This window comes from Falco punctatus (genome assembly GCF_963210335.1).
Source record: "Falco punctatus genome assembly, chromosome: 5".
In the NCBI taxonomy this organism is placed as follows: Eukaryota; Metazoa; Chordata; class Aves; order Falconiformes; family Falconidae; genus Falco; species Falco punctatus.
The window spans coordinates 40,048,715-40,075,704 of record NC_137584.1 but is presented as its reverse complement, the minus strand read 5'-3'; the positions used below and the strand labels follow the sequence as shown (position 1 = coordinate 40,075,704).

Below are 26,990 nucleotides of genomic sequence, written 5' to 3'. Positions count from 1 at the left end.
AAGAATAACAAAAATAATGACATAAAAATAAAACTAAGTACTTATTCCACTATACCTTTTTCCCCACCACGTAACTGCCTGTGCACTAACTTTGCTCTGTAGTTGGTCTGTCACTGAATTGTGCAGATGACATCCAAAAGGCAGTGACATGCAATATAACCTGATAGAAATTACTGTTACATACTTGGGATTCCACACACAGCTGGACTTCAAAGTTTCATATGTAAGAAAATTACCATTTACACAGAGGGTTTTTGCAAAAATGAGGTTTTTCTTTCTGGAACTAATGCTATAGTGAACTAATACTGGTTTGCTGCTTTACCTGTGTGCTTGATTCTTAAGGTTTAATGCTCCCGTCTGATGCAGCTCTTCAAGCTGTTTTCTATTTCCAAAATACAGGGCAAGGTCTGTGGCAATGATGGCTTTCCGGATGATCTCAAGTACTTGCTCATATTCACTGGAGCTCAGATTGGAGAAGACATTGTGCCCTTCCAGCTATGAAAAAGTAAAAAACCAATAAAAAGCACAAGCTCTAATTTTGAGATGATTGTAGTCCTTACTTCACCAGTCAGGTTACAACGGTTTTACAGTCCAATGACAACTTTTGTTGCAAATTCAAATGCTAACAGCCTGAAATTCCCATTTTCATCTTTCCTTTTCAAATACCATCATGAAACCTATGACAGACGCTGATTTAGTTTTGGAACTGCTCCTTCTGAAGCCTAAAGGTATTATGAGAAAAAAATGCTAGCTGCTTCTTCTTTGATTTATAAGCACTAAAGACACAGCATTTCTAGACAGTTTTAGCTTGGGAACTTGTGATTCAATCCTGATCCAGAGCACTGCACTGCCAAGCTGGCAAACTGAGTATCTGATTCACTCTGAAGTACAATTTTGATCCTCCATAACATAATATGAATAAGGAAATATCCAAGTTAAAGTACTAAAACGATTTTGTTTCCACAGTGTTCCAAATGAAATGTGCCTGAAATTGCTGCATTTACTGATACAATTTTCTCTATAGAAATAAAGTTAATTACAGTATTTTAAGGTATATGAACATTTAGGGGAAAAAGCTGCTTTGTTCAACCATGAGTTGACTGACTCACAAATTAAAGACAATGGTTTCCACTATGAACACTCTGGCAACATGCCACTGTCATCCCTTTTTAATTTTCACTACGTTTTATTGCACATTTAACTGACAATATCCATGTACTGTGATCGCTCATGAAGCTGTATCACATTTTGAAAAGTCGACACCATTTGCTGACTCTAAGGTCTGGAAAATGACTTGTCAAAAGTCTTACTACTGTTGAGAGGAAACAGAGAAAAATAAGAAAAAATAAGCCAGCCATGTCAAGGTGTGCACATTCACAAATAGGAAATATTATTAAAATATATCAAATGCAGATGTGTTTTGACATTTAATTGGCATTTGGACCAAAGCTCATAAAAAGTTTCTCTGGCTTTTGTCAAGCATTTACATAATTTGTTCAAAATAAATCCTCCGTGGTACAAACAGGCTTGATTTCCTCTCACCATCTGGAACATAAACATCATTTTCCAACATTTTTACTTGGACAAGTAGATTTCTTGTGAATAATAAATAGAAAATACAATCCATCTATGTCTCAGTGCTCCTTTGACAAACCCCTAAGTCACAGAAAATGATGTTTGAACAAAAAAAGTTCAGAACAGTTTAACCCATCATCATCACTTTGGGAGCAGGGAATGACTACTACTACTTTTCATGATTTAGGGTTTTGGGGACCCTTTCCTTCCCAATCTTGCTCCCGAATCCATGTGAACAGGCTATTTTGTCGTAATATTAAAATTATTCTGGATTCTATCCTTTAGGCTTTACAAGCTGCGCTATCAGAAAGACCACTGTGACAAATTCTGTTCATACTACTAAAGAAGACATATTCTGTGAAGTACTGGCAGAAGCTGCCATTTCTGAGCATGTCACTTGGGCTTTTGAGTAGTACATCCAAAGTACAGCTCCTAAGATTTTATTTTTTCCCTGCTGAGCTAAAGTTAGTGAATAGAATCCTCTGTATTTGCAAGTATGGTAAACTGCAGGTGGATGAGCAAAGTAGCTATAAAGTTTCAAGCAGTAAAAAGTACCACAGGTTACTAACTTAAAGTTAAAACTCATTGAGATAAAACCTAAACAGTCTGGTGGGCTGGTTGGCTTTTTTTTTTTTTTGTAACAGTCCAGGAATTTAGTAAGGCTTTTTGATTCAAACAGAAAACAGCAAGTCCAAAAGGCTGCTTTAATCTGTCTTGCTGCTAATTACCACCATGGGCACTTGGTAGCCAGTGTCTGAATCCAGTCTACAGCCCTGACTCCCTATCTCCCTTTCCTCACTCACGCTGATGCCATGGCTAGGAGGTAGCAGGGAAGCAAAAGGGTTCCCTGCCTTCTTGGCAAATGGGACTTTCACTGATTACAACATTTCTGCAGGAAAAACACAAAATGTGTTTTGAAGAATGACTGAAGTCTACTTCATGTAGCCATAGAGGGAAAGGGAAGTGTTAATGGCTGAGGAACTTGCTCACTGTGCACATACTCACACAAAGAATGAATACTAAAAATCTAATGCCATACCACCACTGAAGGATTCAGTTACACCCTCCTACATGAAGGAGCATTCAGAGATAAAGTTTCCATTCTGTGATGAAATGTACAAGATACCTAAACCCATAACCACAAGGTGTACTTCTGAATGCAATACAGAATATGTATTTTTCCTAAAAGGTGATTAGGTATTTAAGAAAATAAATATCTTCCCCCTGAAAGACCAGAAAGAAAGAAAAGTTAACAACAAATAGTGGCACAGTAGCATGGTAAGGCTGTGCATTGAGTGTGTGCACGGTAAACTAAAACCAGTGAGCACAAGTATGCTATGGACTGGCAGTAGTTTCACAGGTGAGAGTTCTCTCTTCTAATTGAGCATGAAAAAGTTTTCACTGATGAGAAAATATTTGTGTGTCAGTAGCACACTTGGGTTTCCCAAAATGTGCCTGCATGACTTCTTGTAGTTTTCTGTTAATTAAACATACAAACACTTTACCTTACGTTAGGAGCTCTCTTTCACAGATTATTACCTCACTCAGTTTTTTTTTTGAATTTCAAATTGCTGCATGACAAAAAACCACATTATAACATAATGAAAAAAGTTTAAACTTTTCATGCGTGCAAAATTAACATTGTCTCTTTCATGCCACACATTTAATGTCTGCGGAATTTATTACAGCAGGTTTTCAAGCTTCTCATGCAAACTTTTGCCAGCACTTGAGTTTTCATTCAGAATTTCAGGCTGGCTGTAGACTTTGCTGAAGGACACTATGCCAGAAATACCTAAATGAGAATCTGATTTTTCATTTTCAAAGTTCCTGTTCCATATGGTCATAGGAAAAAACATCATTGAGCCAGAAGCCAAAAGCTCCAAAGGAAGGCCATAAGCAAACTCCTTCAAATACACAATTTTTTTTTATAACATCAAGATTTGGGAAGGCTATCTTTTGCACTATTATTGAATGCTTGGCTTGCTAACTATGAAACATGACTTGCTGTAATAAATCATCCACTCTTCTAAATGAGCACTACAATCCAGAAATTAAATCAATCATGCTTCAGAAAATCTATTGGGTAAGGATGTGACTCGTATTTCCACCACGGGATTCTACTGCACAGAAGATACAATTTCAGTAATCCTACCTGCAGGATGGACACCGTCTGAGAGAAGTGGTGCTGTTCCATCGTTGACGTGGAATAGAGAGCAGCCAAGGGGTGATCAAATTTCTGAAGATAGCTGTTACTGTAGCCTCTGTGATCCAGGTCATGACACAGGCATGCAACTAAAAGACCTTTTCGCTACAAAAAAAAAAAAAAAAAAAAAAAGATAAACATGAAAAGTAAGATGTATTTCCTGCCCCTAGATGTCACTCTTTTGTCAAAATACTGTAAAAGTTGCACTATGCTTTCATTACCTTCAAAAAACACGTGGAGAAACATCCCTAAAACTGCAAGAAACACAAAAGTGAGGACGTGCTGAATTAACATTCTCAGTTCAGTTGTAATCCAAACCTTTTATATATTATGAATTTAAAAAACGTTGTTACACAATCGTATACTATTAGAGGGATTCTGCTTCAGGAAGAAACCTGAGTTTTAAAGAGTTTGGTCATCCACTGATTCCTTACTGTGTTTATTAACAAAAAAAAAAAAAAAAAAAAAAAACAAAAACCAACAAACAAACCCAAAAAAATATACAGTTATTGAGAGAGGAAATACATAAGATGTATGATCTCCTTGTCAAGGCAGCTGCACTGAAGTCTAACTGAAGTCTGATGCTAGACCTGCCTCTGCAACACTCCTCAAAGACACTGACCAAGTCTCCTAGGTGAAAATTTTCCTTGGAAGTCACTAATGAGAGCCACAGAAATGCTGGACAACAGCAACTGCAAACAAGGTAAGAAGGTAACTGATGTTTTTATCTAATTAACTCTTTAATATCCTGAAGAAAGCGAGTCCCTGAAATCTCTCTTTCAACACACAAACTGTGTGAACACTTGCAAAAGGTTGTCACACAGCAGATGTGTTTTGAAAACACATTCATTAATGGCTGTGAAGCAGTCACTGTCATTATAGATTTCACAGCTCTGTCTTATAGTTGGTTCTGATGAGTGTTCAGTAAACAAGGATAAAGCTATAAAATTAAGCAGAAAAAGAATACTGATTAACCACATATTAAGTGAGCAACATCCAATCTGTCTACCGTACTGAGGCACACGATTCTGTGGAAAAATAGCAAACCACGATGTAACTAAAGATTTTATCACAAGCTTACAATATATAGAATTAAGATTGTAGCAACCCTAACCGCAATTCTGATTTTGAGACCCTGAGCCTTTCACTTTTATTTTAAATCCTTCACTTTTATTTTTAATGATATCTTTCCAATATTGCATCTTGTGAAATGCATTTTTTTTTAAAGCATGTAATAAAACAGATGATGCAGCAGCACACATCCACACAGCAGAAGTGCACCCTTCATAACATAACACACAACATTCCTTGAAGTTGTGCAGTAACAGCTGTAGGAAGCTGGTATCCCCTTTTCCTTACCATCAGGAGGGGAAGTTGTGTAATGAATAGGCTTGAAAAACAGTCTCTGAGCAAAAGAAAGATGAATCTCAGTGTTCGTTGTGCTACGTGTTAGATCTAGTGGGCATAAACTTTTGTGTCCTTCCCCCCAAAGTTTAACTCTTCTGTTGCATCTTTTACAACCCGCGTTTTTTTCCAGCCTTACAATTCTCATCAGTCTGCCCCTTGTACCAGATGATTCTCTTTGTCTAGCTCACCCCAGCCTCCATGTCCCGGAAATTCATTCATGTCTCACTTCTTCAGGATTACACAATGCCTAAACCCAGCACTCTTGACCTTGTATCCATTGTCCCTGTTTGGATCCCAAATCTTTGACCACTGCCAACTGCTGGACCTATTTGTCTCTAGACCAGAGTCCACTTTACAGTGTTTCATACTTCTCTTCCCATCTTCAAGTCTAGGTGTTCATGTCATCAGCCCTCACCTGAGACCAGCCCATTCTAGTTCCCAAAACTTTCGTTCAGCAGTTTCCTGTATTCTTGCTGGATTCACCTCCAGTCTCAAGAAGGGTGACTGCTAGGAAGAGCTGGAACACAGACTGGGATAAGGCATCCAAACAGGTGAAGGCTGGCTGGCGTTTGGCAGGGAACAGACTGATACCATGTCTCTTAACAGCCTCCTCTTTTGCTCTTTCTGTCTTTCTTGCTCTGCATCTCCCAAAAGATGAGGTTTACTATTTGGCTAGTACTGAATGTTAACAGAACTCTAAATATTCCCTGAGTCTGCACTCCACAGATTTTTGTTGTTAAAGGAATACTGACTTTTTTTCTAACTTGCATAGCTTTGCCAACTTTCAGCATATGCCTGGCAAATGCCACCTTCCTCTTTTAGTGTTGGTTTTCAGGTCCCTGCTATACAGCAGAATAAACTTGACCTTTTTAAATGAAAGATTCCCAAATTTTATTTCACTCTCATACACCAAAAAAACCCTTGATTTCTCCTAGCACGTTTCTTTAAAAGACTCAAACAATTCGGGCTGAAATTTCCCCAAATGAATCAGCTGGAGGAAGTCACAGAGCTTCAGAAATTACAGCCCAAATGGCTAGTATTTGGCAAAGTTACACACAACTGAAAATAGGTTCTCCCAGTCAGAAGTTTCAGGTAGTATTAATAATAGACAGCGCTCCCAGTTGCACCACCATAATTCAGAAAAAAAATAGTGACAGTTCTTCATAGTGTATATTAACATTTAATCATTCTAAGTCTTTCATCTTATTATTACAACTTTTCAGTTGGTGGTCTATTCAAAGATTTTTTTTTCCCCTCGATTTCTTTAAACACCATGCATTTATCTTTAAAAAATATACACACATACTAAGGAAAACTGTTGTACAATAAAAGTTAATCAGTAAATTAGAACATTTGGACAACTGTTTTCCTTACATCCTTTCTACACTTCTCCCTTACTCACACATGTCAACCACCTCTGCAACCCTTGTCTGCCTATTCAGAATCTCTCTAACCTCATAGGGTTCAAGATCCAGGGTGCTTCCCTCCCCTCAGTACAGACCTGACAGTTCGTTAAATAATTAAAGACTGACTGTAAGCAACCAGGGAGAACCTCAAAATATGGGCAAGGGCTTAGAGCAAATCTGTTACTCCTCCCCTTCAGTGGGCAGACCTGAGAAACATGAAGGAAACACTAGGAGTAGGAATCTGAATAATCCTCATTCCTCAGGCTTTCCACTCATACCCGTTCCTCTACAGGGACCTTTATGTATACTCTGCTCAAGCTGACAGCAAAATTCTAGCATAGAAAATGGACTTCTATGATGGCTGATACCTCTGACGAGGTCTAGTAACTGATGCAGTCATCTCACCTACCTCTAGGTCCGTGAAAAGCCCCTGGTTGTTCTGAAGTATGGCATACATGCAATGTGCAACGGTAACGGCATGCTTCCAGTTGTGGTAGGGCACACGGCGATAATTCTTCTTTACAGACATAGTAAATCGGCATAGCTTTTCAAGTTCAAAGCTAGAAAGAAATTAATTTGGTTAGAGACAAAAAATAAGAATGGAAAAATAACCAACAGAGAAGAAAAGATGCTCTTTGATTTAATCTTCTCGCTAGGATTGACTCTCCTTGCAGATGACTCATTGATTACAAGAGTCATTCAAGTTTTGGCAAGGACAGGGGAGCGTGGATACCTGATAATGCTCTTCGTTTAGTTCGTGGAGTTCTGGAACACAAGTGAAGCTACGCAGCTCAGGCAACACAATTACACAACCTTGCCTGATCCCAGAAACTTGAAGTGTGGTTTCTTTAATTCATTATCTATTCAACTTGCCAAGTAGGGAAACTGCATCTAATGGAAAATCTGAAAACTTTGTTTGTGATCAGAACAGAAAATCAGGGTTTTTGAAGCAAATGACACAGAGGAAATTTAAAATTTAAATTAAAATTTTAGTCAAATGCCAAAAGTGTAAGTTGTTTTGAATAAAAGAAGTTGAGATGCTCCATATTGACATTGTGAAAAGAAGATGATTTTACTTTTTCCAAGACTTCAAGATTTTTTTCCAGTTTGGCTAAATGAACAGAAATCCACATTTCACTGTTTCTTCCTTTTTCAAACAATATTTTGTTAAGTACTGCCATCCATGAAAATCTCCAAATCTATAGCATTTATGGGATTATTTCTTAAAGATTTTTTATATCTTTTTCTATTAATATAGACAAGCAAAAAGAATTTATGATCAAGAATATTTTCACTAAGGTAATAATAAAAAGCAGTAATAAAGTAATAGTGATGTTTGGCTTATGTGCTTATCAAAACCACCTCTTGAGAGAGTTCATACTCAATAGTACCAAAGCTCTGCACAATCTTTAACAGACTTTATCTACCTATGTTCCTTTGAAAGAAAAGCTGAATACTTATCATTTACAGCTGAGAAATTCAGGCACAAATTATATATCTGGTAAAATTTTCTGAAGTACCTAATCCGAGCTGCCCAGGGTGAAAATGGAATATTACGCTTGCGCTCAGGACTGAACTGAAGATGCCAGAGTCCCAAGTCACTGACTTTTTCCCTCATAAACAGATCACTTTTCCTTATTCTCAGTTTTTCCTTTGTTACAGTGGTTTGACTTTTTTTAAGTTCCATGTTTTGATAATTTCTTGGGTATCTCAGGGAAGCGTTATTAATGTTCTAGTTTTGCAGTCTATGTGGGCTGAGAAAACAGTGTTTAATGTCTCTGACCTATATATAAAAATGTAAACACATCTAATGTATGGAGCCAGCTAGATAGAAAAACATATTCCTATGTGTGCTGAGCAAGGTTATTATTATTCTTAGCCTTAGTCTGACATCAGTAAAAATGGAGGCATATTGTCTTTCAAAAAAAGCTTTAGGCTTTTTTTTTTAATTAATATCTTCACCATCTTCTCTCTGAAAAGCAATCTCACCTCAGAACTAAACAATACTTCTATATATTGAAAGGACAACTGTGTGGATGATATCATGAGTTCTTTTGCCTGGCCATTCCCAAATTATATTAACTGAAGACCAAGAAGCTGGGACAGGAAACCAAAGCTGGTTATTACAGCCCTGTACAGACCAGACATAGTGAATAAACTCCAAAGAAAATAAGATCTTGAATTAGAAAATAATGATCTCAAAATCTTCTAATAAACACACACATAAAGAAAAGAATTAAAGCAATAAATTATGTACTTCATACCAGGCTGTCCCACAGGACTGATGAACCATGTAGACAAAAATGGCAGGCCAGACATCCTCGTAGGGACTGATATCAAAGTGGTATCTAAGAAGACAGTTTCAGTTTAGTAAGGGCAAACACCTTCTCATCCTTACCAAAAGCAAGTGAAAATGAGTAGGTAATGCGTAACTGACAGCACTCACTTCTTTCTGAATACACACCGAAAACTGACTTTACAGGCTATATTTTCCAGCAATGTCAGTTAATGTATTTCCACATAGAATCATGGAATCATTTATGTTGGAAAAGATCCCAAAGATCATTGAGTCCAACCGTTACCCTTTGGCTTTCTTCAGTTAATAGAAACATAAATCTTTATTTAAGAATCCATTGCTTAAGCAACGTACAAAAATCTTTGTTCAGGGATGATGAGAGTTTTACAGGCATTTCTAAAATATTTCAGACTTTTGTCCCAGGAATTGTAAAGATGGTGGTTTTAATAATATATTTACCAGCTTTTTTTGAATAATTTCTATCATTAATTCAGTGAGACTTGCACTAATTTTGATAGAGAGGGGAAAAAAAAATCAACTTTTATTGACTAATAGAAGTTGAGTCCAAAATTCAAACCCCAAACATTTCATACTGCATTTTTTTCTGTTTCATTAGCTGAGGGTTCTCCCCTCTCCCAACATCAACATTTAGGCCTAATATTAGGGACCCACTCAGCAGAACTGTTTGTCCTTCAATTATTAATTAACCCCTTTCCCTGCACCTGCTGCGCTGCAAGTCTTCTATTTACTTTCCATTGAACCCAGCTAAACGCTTGCACATACGTGGCATACTGAACAGCACAGCAGGTGCAGGAGAGCTGAAGGTAGCTGAACTGCTTGGAAAATGGTTAAATGTATTCGGACTGCCTGAACTAAAGGATGTTAATATAATTTAAAATTAAATCTGTCATATTTGCAAGAAAAAGTATTTTTTGCTGAGGAGGTGGATTATATAATATCTAAAAAAGCACAAGAAATTGTATTGCAAAGAATAAGCTTTATTAGGGTGTAATCCTGCAAGCTGCTAATACTTTGGCGTTCAAGCAAATCACTTCAGCATGTAATGAACTCTAACTGTATCCAGTCCCTGTTAAGCATACGCTTGCATACTTTGCTCACTCACAGCTACAACATCCGGTGCCTAACAGAAGCGAGCAAGCTCCGGAGACTACGTTCACAAAGACAACTTAGATTTTGTGACTCTATATCACAGAGTTCTGACTTTAGGCACCTGGTCACTACAGTGTAATTTATTGTCCTGGGCCAGAAACAGTGATTGAAAATGAGATGACTCCCTGTGTGAGCGCTGAGCGGGGACAGACTGATAAAATACACGTAGAGGTATGTCTTCAGCACACAGCAGATCCTCGAGAGCTGAAAGCAACTAAATTCTTTCAGAGAAAGCCTAAGAGGCTGGATGGGATGTCCTTATCCAAATTAAGGCTGCAGCTCTAAACTGTAGCACTTGGGATTTATAACCTTAAATTATCTTTGGAAGTGTAGGGATTTGTATCCATTTTCCCCTCCTTCAAGAAACACAAGCAGATGCGCAACACATGCACACTAAAAAAACCCCCAACCAAACAAAAAAACCCAAAGCCCAACCCAAAACTGAAACACACTACCCAGAAAATCCCAGAAACGAGCTGAATCTTTTATTCTAAAACATATACAAGGGGATGAGATCATGCATTTGGTATTAATTACTGATGTTCCAGCTCATCCTCCTCTCTGGCTCTGAAATGTTGGTGACTTGGGACTATCAGAAAGCAAGCTCATCTCCACCATCCTTAGATATAAACTAATGCTTAAACCAACTACTGTAGCTACCCACGCCTGAGGATAGGTATTATTTTACATCTTCGATATATAAATTTTGTTCACAGGTCACTGAGTATAACTAAGTATAAGAAAGCCAGAGATAAACCCCTATGATTTTGGGACAGTTCAATAATAAAAGTGCTTCCTACAAAGCTCCACTACAGCTAGGGGAAAGAAAAAGACACATCATCTTTTCCACAGAATGACACAAGGTGCCAATGTCGCTACATGAGAAAAATACTTACAGTTCAATTTCTTTATAAATATGTGGAGGCAGTGTACAGTGCATGAGATTTTGCCACTCTTCTGCTGTACAAACACTGTGGTAGGATAGCTTCTCCATCGTTACACGGTAAATACACTCTGAATGGCGAATTCTGTGGTACATCTGAAAAAGGGAAGTCATTCATTAATGTAAAATTTTAATAAAGGAAGAAACATTTATTTCTTGTATTCAAGCAATTAGTCTGAAAATACACATCTGCAAAATCGTTAGTGCTTTTGGCTGCTCATCTTCACACATTAGAAAAGTGATGGATTATATGAAATTCAGTACTTCTGGAAAACAGGGCCTTTATCACATCATTCGGCATCTACTCACTTGGGTAAACATCTAAGGCTTGGCTGATCTTTCACTGCATCTAAGCTCGTCCCCAAAAAAAAAAAATAATCAAAGCTCAGGCATTAGAAACAGAGCTCAGTCCCTTGCAGCATGCTAACAGAAAGAAAACTGGTAATGGCACAATTCATGTTTTATGCCACTGCATGAATTCAGTCATTAATTGGTACAAATAACTGCTACTTAGGCACAGTAAAAAGTATATGAGATGTTTATCATACCTACATTACTATGCAATAACTGTGAAAAATAAGTACAGTTAATTATTGAGATGTTCAGATAGCAATGGCATGGTTTGTAAAGTGAGGACACAACAATTTTAATAGCAAAGATAATCCTCTGGATCAGTATGCCCTGAGTGGCGACATTTGCCATCTAAAAAGAGTGAACTCACACATACTTGAGTGATTGCATGGTCCCAAGTTTCATTTTTATGCAGGCCTTTCTACTTGCCTTGAGTCATGTGGAGCAAGTTTAAGTAATTGTTAGTAAAATTTCCTGCCCCAGTATATCGACAGTATGATGTCGGTAAAATGGCTTAATGTAAATCACCAAGCTTAACTGGCATTGTGTTGTGTTATTCATGGCATACTTCCCATGAATATGACACATTTCTTCTGCATTGCATTTTTCTTTCATTTATTGCATTTTTCTTTCATTTATTGCATTTTTATGCTTATGTAGTAATGACCGTTAAATTGCTTACACTTCATACAGGAATAGTAATTTTTGTGATGATAAATGGTATGAAAACAAAAATAGCTATTCACTCTTACCTAGAGGTATGGACAACTATGAGTACATAGCACAGCATATAAATGTATAAATTGACGTCTTTGAATATTAAATGTATGGAATAGAGAGAAAACATAACATCTCCATCCCCCAGCTAAAATTGTAAAGCATGTGATCTGAATTTATAAAAATAGATAAGAATTTTAATTTCTAAAGGAAAAGAGAAGACAGACAGGTATCATTCACATTTCAGAGCTTGCTCTCTCAGTTTAGCTACAAGAAATTGATGTATCCAGGCTACAATTATTTCAGAAAGCATCAAATGTTTCCCTATCATTCTCTGGAAATACAATTATTCAGCAAAGAATTCAATGATTTCTGTTTCCTTGTTAATTCAATGGAACAAACTTATGAATCATTTTAATAACGTAGAACATCAAAATCCTTAAGTAGGATTTCAAGTCTTCCCATTATAACCAACAGCTTACAAAATTTTAAATAAAACTTACATTAGCACAGTGTAAGGCTAAAGCACAAAAGACTGCAAACATTTTAAAGTTGTTCTCATCAGTTTTAGAGAAGGCACTTCCACTTATTTTGTTCACCATCTGCACAACACCTATTACACTTCCGCGGCTTACAATAGGCATGCACAGGATATTTCTGGTTGTGTAGCCTGTGTAGAGGTCTACTTCTCTGCAGAGCCAGAAAAGAGAAAGGAAAAAAAGAAAATAGTTAATGTTATCAATTAATATCTATTCCTTGACTCTCAGAAATGTTGATCCACAATATACAAAATGGTTTTAAAGTACATGTAATTCGTATCTGCAAGAAGTTCACCTCCAGAGCTCTGAAATATTTCCATCTACTGTGTCATATTAAGATAGAATTTTATAATCCTTTAAGTCTCCATTTTTAAGATAAAGAATGAATACTTCCTCAAATGTACAGTCGGTTGACTTATAAAATCAAGGAATATATTCAGGTACTTAGGCGTGGTATTTGCTAGTGAACACTTTTTTTTTCTCCCCTGAAACAAATCGGATTGGAGGGAGGCTAAAAAAGAAAATCAGCAGCAGTCTACCTAACTGGGCAGAGTTCTGTAACAGGAAAAATAACTAGATTTTCCTCCATTATATTTATATTTGGTAAAAATAATACATTTTATTTGTATCTTAAAAATATCTCTGATGGCTGAAGTATTTAAATAGATGATAGGTTGTCTCCTCATCGGTGGATCACAGCTGCACAACTGCATCCTAATATGAAATCTAAGTAAAAGTTTTGGTGAGCTATCTTCCCTTCTCATGAATAAAATCCTACCTGTTAAAGCGTGGGTCTGCATAGGCATCAGGGATGTTAAGGACTTCTCCTGTTCTTGCCACTTGACCAGCTATTCCTTTTTCTATAGAAAATCTGCAGAAAATAAAGATGTGCATAAGCCACAACATGATCTACCTGGAAAGATATTTTTCCAGTGGAGTCTGTCTTGGGCACAGTAATGGATATTTGTTCACAACCAGCGTCAGTTCAATGCTTTTAGGAGAAAAACCTTATAAGAGAATAACTAATAGTAAGTAATAAAATACAAAAGCACATACTAACAGATACTTTTGAAAAGATTTTATATAACTACATAGTTTAATACAAAAAATGCCACAATATGTCACATTTTAGTGACAAAAATGCGAAGTCTTCTATAACCCTGGGGGTTATGCCAAGTAAACGTGACAGTTGTACAGAACCCGAGACTTGTGTTTACCTTTACAAGCTATCGAAATTATCATCACTTTTAGGTACTCATTGTTTCTTTAGACACATCATATGCAATATGGAGCTTGTTTCTTCAGGAAGGGCAGGTGGATTTGGTAAAATAAACTTGGAAAAAGACCAGTGGAGACTTCAAAGCTAAATATTTTACACATTTGCCACGTACACCAGAATAATCAGCTTGTTTCGTCTCATGAAACGCTAAAAATGCCATGGTATAAACTGCACCCCTTAATCACCACAACAAAGTTAAACACAACAAATATATTCTGGAGCTAAATCAGAAAAAAAATAAATATCTGTCTTGCAAGGAAATTTTTAATTCTTTGACATAGAACAAATTCTTGACATAAAACAGTTATGACATATAAGCACAAAAGAATTTGTGGAGAAAAATAAGTAGACAGGATCACATGTGGAACACTTTCAAATTTAAATGTACCCAGCTAGTATCCCGCCCCCACAGAAGTCAGTGACAAAGCTGACAGGATTTCACCCTGCACACCTGATTTTAAGTTATTTTCTGCTGCTTCTTGTGATAGGTACATCACACCAACTTAAAGCTCCTTCCTGATTACTGACTGACTCAGTGTCACTTTCTTACAGATATTTGAGTTGTACTTCTCTTTCAGTACACAGAACCTGAGAAATGGCTCACACCCTTGCACTCAAAGTCAACATTTCAGTAATTTTCATACAGAGAAGACAGAAAGATATAAGCAAGAAAAACAATTAACAAGGAGTATGAAAGCGTATGTTAAAGCAAGCCACCTTCTTTAATTTACACCACCTCCTTGCTTGTCAGTATGTAAATTGCACCAATTTTTTGACTCCTTCCATTCTCACTTACACAATGTAGTAAGTGGGAGTAAGTTTGTCTAAAGGAGTTCAAGCGAAGATATGAACCACATCTCGTATTGGCCCAGAACTTTAAAGTATGAGGAAATTTAAAAAAATCTGATAAAATCTATGCTAAGTATTTTAACAAAATTTTAGTGCAGAATATTAAGTTATACATTTCTTTCTTTTTACGAAGCTGCATGTTTAAAACCTGTGCGTGTCTTTGAAAATCTGTATCTACTAAGGATTCACAATTTTTGAAAAGTGGAAAACATTATATTGACTTTGTTGTTTTGCCTCTTTCATTAAAGAAATGTCTGTATGGGTAAAAATTATGTACTTGTGACACGAAGCAGAAATACATATCAATTTTAGACAGAGAACCCTATGTATTCATTACAAGTCCATATACATTTTCAAATTCACCACTTCAAGCATACTTCAAAATCACAATTATTTAAAAGTTTGAAAATACTCTAAATTCACATAAGAGTAAGTAAAACTAAATTACTGGACTTGAAGTTTTCAAAACCAATGATGAGTCCATACTAGATTCTACATATGCCTAATCCATCTGTAAGAAGTACAAATTGTGATTTCCCTGCTTTGGATGTGCTTGAATTGCAGAAATTTCAATTCCTCTTGGGGAAAAAAAGTCCCATACTGGCAGACTACGGGTTAGGTGCACCTTTACCTGCACCTTTACCTACCTCAGAACACCTCTGTTTTTTCCCCAACATGATTTCCAAAAGGACCGCCTCCGGAAGACGGCATTTCCAGGAGTGACGTTATAGCTTCAGAGACGTTGTTTCGATGGCACTGCAATGTCATTCCCAGAAGTACTACCTTCTGGAGGCGGGTCCTGGTGGGAATGATATCACAGTATGACAAGTATTGTCAGGGTACCTGCAGATAGGCACAGAGACTGGGTAATAAAATGCCTGCACATCCATAGTTACAACGAAAATGCATTCTTCTGCTAGCACTCTTACCTTATTTCTTTGGTCTTCTTGAAGACAGGTTTCCCATCATTCTCTTCTCCAATATCAAAAAGGTCTGAATACAGCTCCTTATTTTTGTGGTCAACCTGGAAGAGTGCACATCTATCTGCATTCACCAGGTTTTTTGCATATATCTATAGACAAAAAATACCAAAACTAGAGTTAATGGTCATGAGTTAGATTATCTTCAGTCATTTATCTGATACAAACATAAGCCCCTAGAAGGCAAAAGTTTTAAGGAATCATCCAGTATGAAAATCTGTTTAAGGGAGCATCCACCTTCACAGTAATCTTTAAAGATATAACTAAAAAGGAAAATGTGTCTTTTATTCAGTATTTTGTTGTAAATTACAGTGTTTCTCTCTTTGAGAAATGCAAGAATATCTTTAAAGGCATGAATGTTTGCTAAAAGAAAAAGGGCTTTCCTACTACACTCTTTTTCAAGTACAAGGAATGCTTTTCAAAATGGTACCTTTCCTCCCTCTGTGTCTGGATATTATTCACCTTTACCTGATTTTATATAGATGGAATATAGCAAGACCTAAGAATATTTTTGTTTTTTTCTCTTTATCTTCCATGAAAATATATTGCTATTAAATATCCTACAAAAGAAGACATAACAGAGAGGCTAGTGTTTGTTTCTTAAAAAGCTAAATGCACCTGTAATACATAACAATGAACAAACAGGGACTATTGCAAGTGTCCTTATGGATTGCCCTGTGCAGCGGTCCAGGAAATGGCTGCAGCCTCCTGAAGCTGGGGACAGTTCTTGCACAAAAGCTGAGGCTTAATAGTTCTGCATGAACTAACAAAAGCCCACATGGCATCACCCACAGTCAAGACAGTACCATAGACTTGCACAGTCTCTTTCATGCTTTGAACCAACTAGTTTTATTGTAGCAAAACTAACTGCCAGCCAGTACTGATTGTCAGAACAGAATCTGGCCCCAGGAACACAGCAGCTCTTCACTGAAATGTTGCTCAGACATACAATGGACTTTCTGAGAACAAGAGGAAGAGCGAACCAAAGTTGAACAAGGATTACTGTGTTAACTTAAGATGCTGTATAGTCAGGTGCAAGGATCTGCTCTATCCAATTCAGATACATGTCCTATGTTTCTTACCTGTTCAGAAAGTATAGTAACTGCATGGTAGAGCATGATCTCAGGTGGATCTTGCTCAACTTTTTAAAATTGTATATAATAGCTATGACTACATCTTGGTGTGCAGGTCACATCTTAAGAATTCTCAAGACATCCACATGGATGAATTAACTTCCCCCTCCTCCTCTCTTGTCTTTCAAAAATAAAAACAAAACCCTAAAATATTTCATTTCACACTAATGCAAAGAGATAAACATTAAACCTTGACAGAAAAAAACCTATGAGACTATAAACCATTAGTCGGGAGACTAATCCCATGCCATATGAGCTGTGAAATGGGGACTGCACAGAAATGATCTAGGCCAACTCTACAGAGCTTGGAGGGCCTTCCCGTACCAACAGAATCTATGGCTGGAAAGATTATGTCACTTTCTACTCCATTTTTGCTTCATCAGAGCAGTAGGATGTCAGGGAGACTGCAAGTTAAGAGGTAACTTTTGTGAAGTATTTCCCACTTTAGAGCATTAAGAAGTTCAAACATCTTGACCACTCGCACCATATTTTCCTTTGCTCAAACTGGAGTGAATGCAAACTGTGCCAAAAAGGACAAGGTGCCCAGTACATGCTTCTCTACACCTGTTCAGAAAGTGTATTACATTTATTTATAAAATCAACAGCAAGGAGTCCTTCAATTTATACAATTAAATGTTTGTGTTCTAATTCACATGACTCAAGAACTTACCTTGATCATGACTCATGCTTTTCAAAAATAACTGTTTAAACACTACTAATTGAGTGAAAAATTTAATGGGATAAGAAAGTCTTACTTCTCTGAAGCCCTAGCTCAAATCCAGGCCAATGGCTGAAAGAGAGTATCAATACAAAACGTATGTTCTGCACCATCAATATGAAGGCCAGCAACCACCTTTTGGGTAGCTTGCTAGTACTCAAATATATTGTAAGAAAATTTGCAAGGCAATTTGAACTTCTGCTTCCCCTCCTTGTATTTATACTCAAAAACACCCTGATGCCACTAACTGAGTGATTTTAATGAAAATAAAAATCAAAAGAATGCTAAAATCCCTGTACTTTTTTCTTTACTATTACAGGAACAAATAAAACTTTAAATGCAATCACTAAAGGGTGAAGTAGTGAGGTGAAATTGAGTTCCACCTCTTCATCACTAAGAGACACAGAATAAGTCACATAACGATAAAAATCATGCTCCCATAAAATGGCAATAAATGTGCAAACAAGTAATTTAATTAATTGGCCCAAGAAACAGTCAACTGCTACAGTTTATAAAGGAAGCTAAATATGAAACATCTACGCAGGTTAAAATGCAGAATCATGATGTAGCCAAGTGTTGGAAAAGGAGATGAAAGAGTAAGCATATTTTACTGCCCATTGTGTTTTCCACCAGACCTCTCTTCATACGGAAGAACAGGAAAGAATATCAATATTTGTTCTTAATGCCGTATGTTATATTACACGAGCTCTTTTAAATGTTAAGCTATTTTTAAGCAGTTCATTTAAATTGAAAAAGTCAATGTTCAGGAACGTGTCCTATGTGCAGAATTCTTGACTGTGTACTAACTAGAATAAGACAAACACTGCAGAATATTTTCCATTACTAATTCAAGTTTCTAAATAAAACCACTTTAATGTTGTTTATATTCTAAGTTTGTTGTCTTTGAATAGTCTAGCCATGAATATAGCTTTGAAGATTGGAGTAAGTACCAGAGTACTGTTGGAGAGTAATTTTTTGAATACACAAATTGAAACAATGGTATCACAGACCCAATTAAGATTTACATTCAGGAAAAAGAACTGCAGCACGCAAGCACAATGAATGTGCTTAAATCTAAATAGCAGAATTCATATATCAAACACTCAAAATGTGCTACGAACAACCAGTCCATACGTATTTGTAAACACTGCTCAGGAAATAATTCTGAATTCAAGCTTGATTCAGAAAATTATAATCTGTTTCTGAACTGTACTTCAAGCCATTGATTAGTTATTTCAATGGACTTGGCCTTTAGTGTTTTTTTATAAAACACTGACTGACTCTGTCACTCTTGTTATTGGTGTAAATACTTCTGCAAAGCAAAAGGGATGTCATGACTTGCATATTGCATTCAGCAAATGGAACAAATACCCTAGAAGTAATGTTTGACCTCTAGTCCTTCCTACAGACAATAACTTCTTCAGGAGTGTTTTGCAGCATGTAGCAAATAGAATTTATGAAAAAGGAATTAATACAAGTTGAAATAAAAACAGAAGCCTTTCTGTTACTGTGTTTTAGAGAAGCTTTAAAAATTGTAACATTTTATTTCAGTGATCATCACGTTTCGTCACTTATGAAAGCTGTGAAATGAAGTTGTGAGAATGAAAAAAAGCAAGCTGACCTTTGCCATCTTCTTCCATCCAGAGATGTTACTACTGTTTGTAATACATGTCCATTATAAACAGCTTCTATTTTTCAATGGTGTAATGTCTTATTTCAAGGAAAGGAGAATGAAGGGCTTTAATAACTAAGACTAATAAACTTAGAAGTGAAAAAGACAACTTACCATTATATGTTCAAGTAGAGAATCTATTGCAACTATATTATCAAAATACGTTCTGCAGAGAAAGAGGAGTCAGTAAATATCGGCATTTAGTCAAACACTTCTCAAACGACTGTCCTGCACTCTTGTTTTAAAACCACTTAACAGTGGAGCCTGAATGGGTGAGGACAAACCTCTGTACCGTGAAAATCACCGACTGGCTTGCTATAGCACAAAGGAATTGAGAAATGGCCCTAGCTCTGTTCCTTTAATGACAATGACAGAATTGTAGAATATTCTCTATAATATGCAGAATTTTCTCTGTAGAAAGGAAAAGATCACCAAACATTGCCTACCATGGATTGAACAGGCTCTGCTGAGCAACACTAAAAATGTACCAAAATGCTTTGGCACCCTTTTCACACTCATCATTTTAAAAGGATGAGAAGTAAAAAGGAAAAGAAAAGCAATCCAAAAGATTTTTTAAAAAAAAAAAAAAAAGTTATTTCATTGCTAATAAGTATTATCTACATGATTTTAAAATATCTCATTAGGTTTGTGCTTAGAGGAATATGTATTGAGAACTAATGGAAACTATGTATTGCAGCTAAATTCACATCATATTATCCAACCTTTATCACTATTTAAAAGGCAACAATTTATAAAACTCTTCATGAGTCTTCTCTATCAATCCCGGTGTGACATGTTGAAGTTGCAGAAACAGACTGATCTTGTGACTTTAAAAAAAAAAATTAAAAATCTCAGTTTCAGAAGCAAAGTGGTAACTGTCCAAGGACAGTCAAGAACATTGAAAGATAAAGGTCAAACTTATTAGTAAAAGAAGTCTAAATCTTCCACATGCCAAGTCTTAATAACCCTCGGATTACAACGTTCCCGGCAGATAGAAAGATATTGTCCCATGGCCTTGAACATATACACAGCTCAGTTCTGTTTGTGTCTAGTGGAAAGGAAACCTATAATACACTGCTCTTACATTGTCAGGGACATGAAGAGGTAAAGCACTGCATATAATGCCCTTTCTAAAATGTTACAGAACTGGTCCCAGTGACATCGCATACTAACAATTTCCTCACTGAATAGGAAACCCTCTTTCCATGTAAGGAAAAGGTACAGACCATTTCTAAGAGGAAACTAATTATTTTCTTGCTAGTGCAAGTCTTCACCTACATGAAGTGCATAAAGTTGCTATTAAATGATACCAAATTGTGTGGCTCAAAACAGGGTTTCTTTTATGTTAATACTAAACAATTCTAGCAATTGATAATGCTGTATAGGAAGTATATTCTTATAGACATACATACTAAATATTTGCAGTATTTATTATAATTTTTATCTTCAAAAATTAAAATAATTTCAAAGTTCTTTGAAACACTCTCACTACTATGTAACAAAAGTAAATTGCCAACCCATTAATTTGGGTAGATTAATCCAGAGATCTCTGGTAAAATAGCTCAGTACAGATGTTAGCAACATAAAAGCACTCTGGAAACGAACATAATTGTCAAGACACTGTAGTAAGTGGGTAGCTCTGGCAAGGGAATGATGAGAGAGCCCTTTAGGAGACACACTCTGAACCTAAGCTGGAAAAAAAAATAAAAGGTTATCCCTGAGGAAAAGAGCTAGGAAAAAAATCTGGATGCAACCAGCTTGCCCGCTTGCAAGGAGTAGACTCCTCCCTGCGGTGTATCACTCCCCATTCCAGCTGGGTTGACTCCACTGCCTGCATTCCTGAGGAATGGCATAGGAATCTTGGACTCCCTCTAATCTCATCAGTTTGAGAATTGTTCATCAAGACCCACAGAAGTGTTTGTAACAGCAAAACTCCAAGACATTTCATTTGCCCACAGTATCATCAGTCTTTTGTGATGGACTTAGAAATTCTTCAACCAATTAGTTCGATAACATACTGTTAAGCACCCTAAACTGTGATTTACCAAAAGTAAACTTGGTTTGTCTTAATTTATTGGCTATCTCTTCTATTTAAATATGCAAATAGCAACAACAGAGAAAAAAGGATGAAGGAAGAGTAGAACACCGAAGACACTAAACTGACTTTCCAAGTCTAAGCCCAAGCTTTCATACTCTTACTGTTTTCAAGTTAATCCTGCATTCACTGTGGTAAAAAAATAAAAGAAAACATACGTCATGCAGTGACAGTCTTTGAAAATGAAAACAGAGCCTCCGGAAAATGCAGGGAAAGAATAATCGTGTGGTAGCCCAAAGAACCGTGGAAGAGCCATGTTAGAAAAACTCATCAAAATAAATTGATGAGATTATAGTGCAAATCACACTTACTTTGATACATCAAGCAAGAAGTCATTCAGTTCAGTCTGCTTGGCAAGGCCCCGGCACACCTAGAAGCACAAATCATGTTATCATTTGCTCCAGAAAAACAATGAAGTTAGAGGGATACTGAGGTTGCACAGCCTACCCCTTTAATTTGTACAAAAAAAAAAAAAAAAATACCACTACTAGTATATACATATTTTACAGCACTGTATAAAATTAAAAGCTAGATTTGTGTGCTGGGCTTCAATCTTAGCTGTCTAGCTGCTAACTTAAAACTGTCAGCCAAATGCAAGTAACAGCTTATGTCTCTTTATAAATGTTAGTTGTTACATTTGTTCATGCTGCCTCAAAGGCTGCCACTGAGTGTAGTTATGAAACCAATTTAACGACACCTCCTTATCCAGACCCTCAGCTCTTCTGAGAATGTTAAATATCTGGTTTGCTTTCTTTCTTACCTTACTTTTACCATTTTTTTCCAGGTTGCGAAGTAGCATGTAGACACAACTGCAGATTGACATCAGACAAGTTTAAGTAAGCTAAGTAGCAGATGACGTATGCTCAACTTTGAGAGAAATCAGCATGAATATGAACACAAAAAATAGTCTGCATACTACATTCTAGAAGCAAAGTATTAGATGAAGCTAGCTTTGAACTGTGTTTTTACTTCATCTAACTGCATACTTCATACCTAAAGTACAACTGTACACCCGTATGTTACTAGAGCAAGCACTGAGGTCAGTAAAAGAAAAGAAGCCTCTACTGCTGTACCTTTTACACAACAAAATAACACACAGAACTAGTAGTATCTTATCTGTCCAAAGCAGATATAAGTATGCAAAACACGATGGCTATATACAGAAGCCTTACTCTTGCATACAATTAGGTAACTAGGTACATTGTCTTGATATACACTACTTGATAAACCCCAGCTTTGAGTCTGGTAGGTACAGCCCAATGCCAGATCAAGACTCATGCATTCTTCTCACACAAAAACTTGGGAAGGGCATGCTTTCTGCTTAGCAGAAAGGAGAGAAACAAAAGTGACCAATGGACAGGCTTAAATTAAACTCTCCGTGTTTTGTTTTGTTAGGTGTGAAAGACTTCTCAGTTAAAGAGAGTCATTGTTACAAAGTGAAGCTACAACAGCATACAATTGCATTTCTACCAGCCTACAATAGTCTACACCTGCTAATTCCGCGTAAATGTGCCAGGGTGAATGACCATTCCAATGTCAATGACTTCCAGCACCAACGTGGCAAATATTAGAGGCTAGAAAAGAAAAGCAGGAAGCTTTGTGCGAGTCTTCTGCCAAGTGTATGAAAGACACCTTGAACAAAAGAACGTCATGACCTCCCTCCTGTGAGTTGACAGAAGAAACTATTTTAGCATCTTCTGTGAGTTGATGGAATATGTTTCATTACAGCATTACCACCTTCTATTAACTGAAGTAATAAAACCTATTAGCAAAGCTGCTGGGGTTTGCTAGAGCAGCGTGCACTGTGTGGAGCTTCATTTGGCACTCAACAAGGGACAGCATGAAGCATCCTTAGTGGGAGTAGTTACAGGACCACGAAGCAGCTAGCAAGTGCAGTTTAAAGTAGGCTTAGGCAGCAACACCTAATAATCTCAAAATGAATACCAAAAGCAGGAGGAAACCAACCAGTTGGTCTAGCAGGTGCCTTCTTACAAGAAAAAAAAACCTGCGAAGTTGCCATAATTCTGGTTTAACAATTATCTACTTTGTTAAAGGTTTTTTCCCTTAGTAAAAATACTGTTTAAGTTATTTCATCCATGGTTGCAAGTGAGGAAAACTAGCTCCATGAACACCAAAAATGTTAGCGTGTTTTTCTCAGTTGCAGAGAAGGGGTTTGAATCAATGTTTTAGTAATGACCTCCACTTAAATTTGATCATAACCCATGTTCCTACTAATCAATTTCTGGCAGAATGGCTACACAATGAAAATGAAAAACCACCCACACTTACTTGTACTTGATGTATTGCTACTGAAGCCCATGCAAGATTTGCTGTTGCAACCTGAAATAAAAAAGTAGTAATTAACTCTGAGGAAACCTTGAAAACTGCACATCAGTTACGTGTTTGTTTTCTCTATCCAGCTGCCAAGTAAACCAACAGCTGTTTTAGACAGGCAGGCAGTAACGATTTGTGGGAAGACAGTTATTTTGTGTAAGTCTCGGTAAACTTGCAAGCGTTGCAATTTTAGTAAGGTACGTTCAGTCACAAAGATCAGTACCAACGAAATGCTTGTCAATGCTCTTCAGAAGCAGTATTGGGAACCCATCAGCTCAGAAGTACAACATCAAAACAAAAATCCCATAAGCCGAGGGCTTTAAAAATTACATTATGTACATTATTGAAAGACATCTGCCATAGAAATAAGATACTCCATTACATCTTCGCGGGGCTGTATCTCTTCAGCCACAGCTATTTCCAGCTGTAAACAGGCAGTTCCTTTCACTACCATTTTGGTTGGTGGCAGAAGAACCAGACCTGATCCCTCAGCTCAAGACTAATATTTTAAGTATGACAGTTTCCAGGCAACATTTTGAACAACTGTCACGTAAACTGCAGTTAACTAAGATGTGCTACCATACATAATCTCCTGTCCTTGACACACAGGAGCTTTATAGGAACAGAGGACAGAAGTACAAAAGGTCTGCCGCTGCATACCCTCCTAAGGTTATATATACATTTTTTAAGCAGAACACACTTTACACATTTTATAAAAACTGCTAATGGTATCCAAAGGCTTTCTGAAACCTGAAAATTAAAAGACTGCTTTAGAACACCCAGAAAGTTACCTTAAAACATTTTTAGTTTACTAATAAAATACTTTTATTTAGCAGTTAATCTTTTCCAAGTAGAACATTCATAAACTTCAGTTACAGAATGTATTTCATATAACAAAAATATTCATGTTTGCACAGAACAATGCATGTCTAAGACCTACCTGACTTGCAGACTGATTAACGTAATAAGCACAATTTTTAAAAGTAAATACATTGTGTGTAAGCAGCAGAATTAATAAAGTCTGGGGGTTTATGAATGCCTGTTCTTTGATCTGTGAGCAGGGACACTGGCACTGCCATATTAATCCAGTCCCCCACCACAACCTCTACTTACCAATGAAAAAATACCAGGTGTGACACTGAGGCTGAAGTGACACTGACTGCCCAACTAATATACATGTATATGAGCATCACATGTATGCTAGGCTACTTAGGTTACTGACAAATAGAATATACAATTGACAAATATCGCTGTTTTTTCCTTCCTTGGCACAGCTAGCTTTAATATCTCTTGTCTGCACATTTTCTGTTCATTTCACGAGAATAATTCCTGTTCAGTACAGTTAAACTGCTCCATGGTGTTTCTTGTACTGCTATCAAGGCAACAGACCTGACTAGAACTCACCCCATTTTGTCCTAAACTCTGTGTCCAGGCTCCCTTCCCTGGGGAAAGGTACTGAGAGAAATGAATGGCACATCTTCATGTGAGAACCATCTTAGTGTGTAGATGGGACATAACAAGGATCCTCACCTAGACATGCAGGTGCACTTCTAGCACCTTTAATACAGCAAAAGCCTTTGACATATTTGCTCCATTTTCAAATTTGTTTGCACTTGGCTAACAACTCATAATTTTGGGTTGACAAATGGACATGTACAGACAACGTAGCTACACAGACCTTATATAAATACAGTAAATCATACAGTGTAGAGATCAGTCATGGAAATCGTAAGACAGTTATGAATGGGAATATCTGGATGGGGAAGCATCAGAAGGAAAGAAAAAGCAGAAGAGAGCATTACGAATGGCACTTAGATTAGCAGGTCATCCAGGCAGCAGCACAGCTACGCACAGTTTCCAAGGACAACTAGGTCAGGAGAGAAAGGACCGTGAGTAAAACTTGATGACTCACAGAGATGGAACAGGCTAGATAGACAAGACATCAGCTTCTAAAGGCTGAAGAAAAGGCTGACTCAAAACTAACAGATGGTTGTCAACCTAGGAAGAAACTGGGAGACATAAGGACTCACCAGCCCTCATCCTCTGTCCTCCCATTGCAAAGCATCCTGGAAAGACTACCTGGATACACACATCTTTGTCCACAACTCTTGGAAATACCACCTGGACACATACATCTTGGTGTCTGAGAGCATGTGCACATAAGAATGTGAATGCGAATATATGAAATCTCTTTTGCTTCACTTCAGTTTTACAATAAAATCACTTTCCACTCCTGTGAGACCTAGCATCAAGACTTGCTATGGCAAGAGAAGAACCCTACTGTAAAATATCACGTTGCAACGTTGTAACAACAGCATACTGTTTGACATTTGATTTACACTTACATTTCATTCAAATGCTCTGCATTAAGCTCACTAACAACTCCATACTGAGCTTATAATCAAGAAATCTTTAACTTGTTTTTCCACAAAAGAACATAAGGTGAGATTCTTGATGTGTCCCTGTACTTGTATATGTAAATTTTACCTCCTGTGACTGAAATGCACATCACTGCCTGCTTTTTTCAATAAGTAACATTTGCTGATGAGGAAAAATAAACTATGAAAATGGTAAAATACACACGACAAGAGCAAGAGAAGAAAGTTGGGGAGGGCTGGAGTTCTGGCCATTGTGGGGAAGCAGGCAAAGGCTGGGCATGAGCTCACTCACCTCTTGATGACTAAGGTGGAAGGCTTCTTTACCCCAGTGACGGTAAAGCTCCAGGATACCAATTAGATCACCAATGGCAGTGACAATTGGCAAACACAGAACAGATTGGATACGAGTCCCTGATTCCAGACCAGTACCTTTGGGAAATCGCTCATCCTAGAAAATGTAAACATAATCTGATAAAATGTAAATATCATAACATTAATGTGAAAGATACACTGACATTTTCGTCGCTCTCCTGGCTCATCAGATCTGCAGGAAAATGATAAAATTCACTAAAACTCATATCTCTCAGCATAATTTACACACAGTATTAAGACATCTACTAAAACAATGCAACAAAAAAAGTCTCAGCATTACTTCACATGTATTAATAAGGTTATTAATGTAAAGTCTGGACTAGCTGTGATATTAGACCCAGCTTTAGGTCTGTTTTTATAATACATTTTCTATAATGTCACAGGCAGCAAAACCGTCACTTCTTTGCTAATACCGGTCCAGATTAAGTAAAAACCTGGACAAACAACACTAACCCCCGGCTCCTCCCACCCCCACGCCCCCACACCCCCACCCCACCCCACCCCCAAAAAAAACACACACAAAAAAAAAACCAAAACAAAACAAGAAAGCATTTGTAATCATCAAGTGGACTG

At 37.1% G+C, this 26,990-nt stretch overlaps 1 protein-coding gene across 4 annotated transcripts in view; it reads right to left on the bottom strand.

Moving 5' to 3' along the window:
- Positions 1-26,990, bottom strand: part of PDE10A (phosphodiesterase 10A) — a 255,673-nt gene that overhangs the window by 82,164 nt on the left and 146,519 nt on the right. For all 4 annotated transcript variants that reach the window (XM_080390538.1, XM_080390537.1, XM_080390539.1 and 1 more), the window contains exons 7-18: positions 26,338-26,493; positions 23,623-23,673; positions 21,645-21,703; positions 19,353-19,404; positions 15,665-15,807; positions 13,386-13,478; positions 12,572-12,758; positions 10,954-11,096; positions 8,856-8,939; positions 7,001-7,151; positions 3,728-3,883; positions 323-495 (exon numbers count right to left, since the gene is read on the bottom strand). In XM_080390538.1, coding sequence (XP_080246664.1) covers positions 323-495; positions 3,728-3,883; positions 7,001-7,151; positions 8,856-8,939; positions 10,954-11,096; positions 12,572-12,758; positions 13,386-13,478; positions 15,665-15,807; positions 19,353-19,404; positions 21,645-21,703; positions 23,623-23,673; positions 26,338-26,493 — 1,448 coding nt within the window. The remainder of the gene's footprint in view (positions 1-322; positions 496-3,727; positions 3,884-7,000; positions 7,152-8,855; positions 8,940-10,953; positions 11,097-12,571; positions 12,759-13,385; positions 13,479-15,664; positions 15,808-19,352; positions 19,405-21,644; positions 21,704-23,622; positions 23,674-26,337; positions 26,494-26,990) is intronic.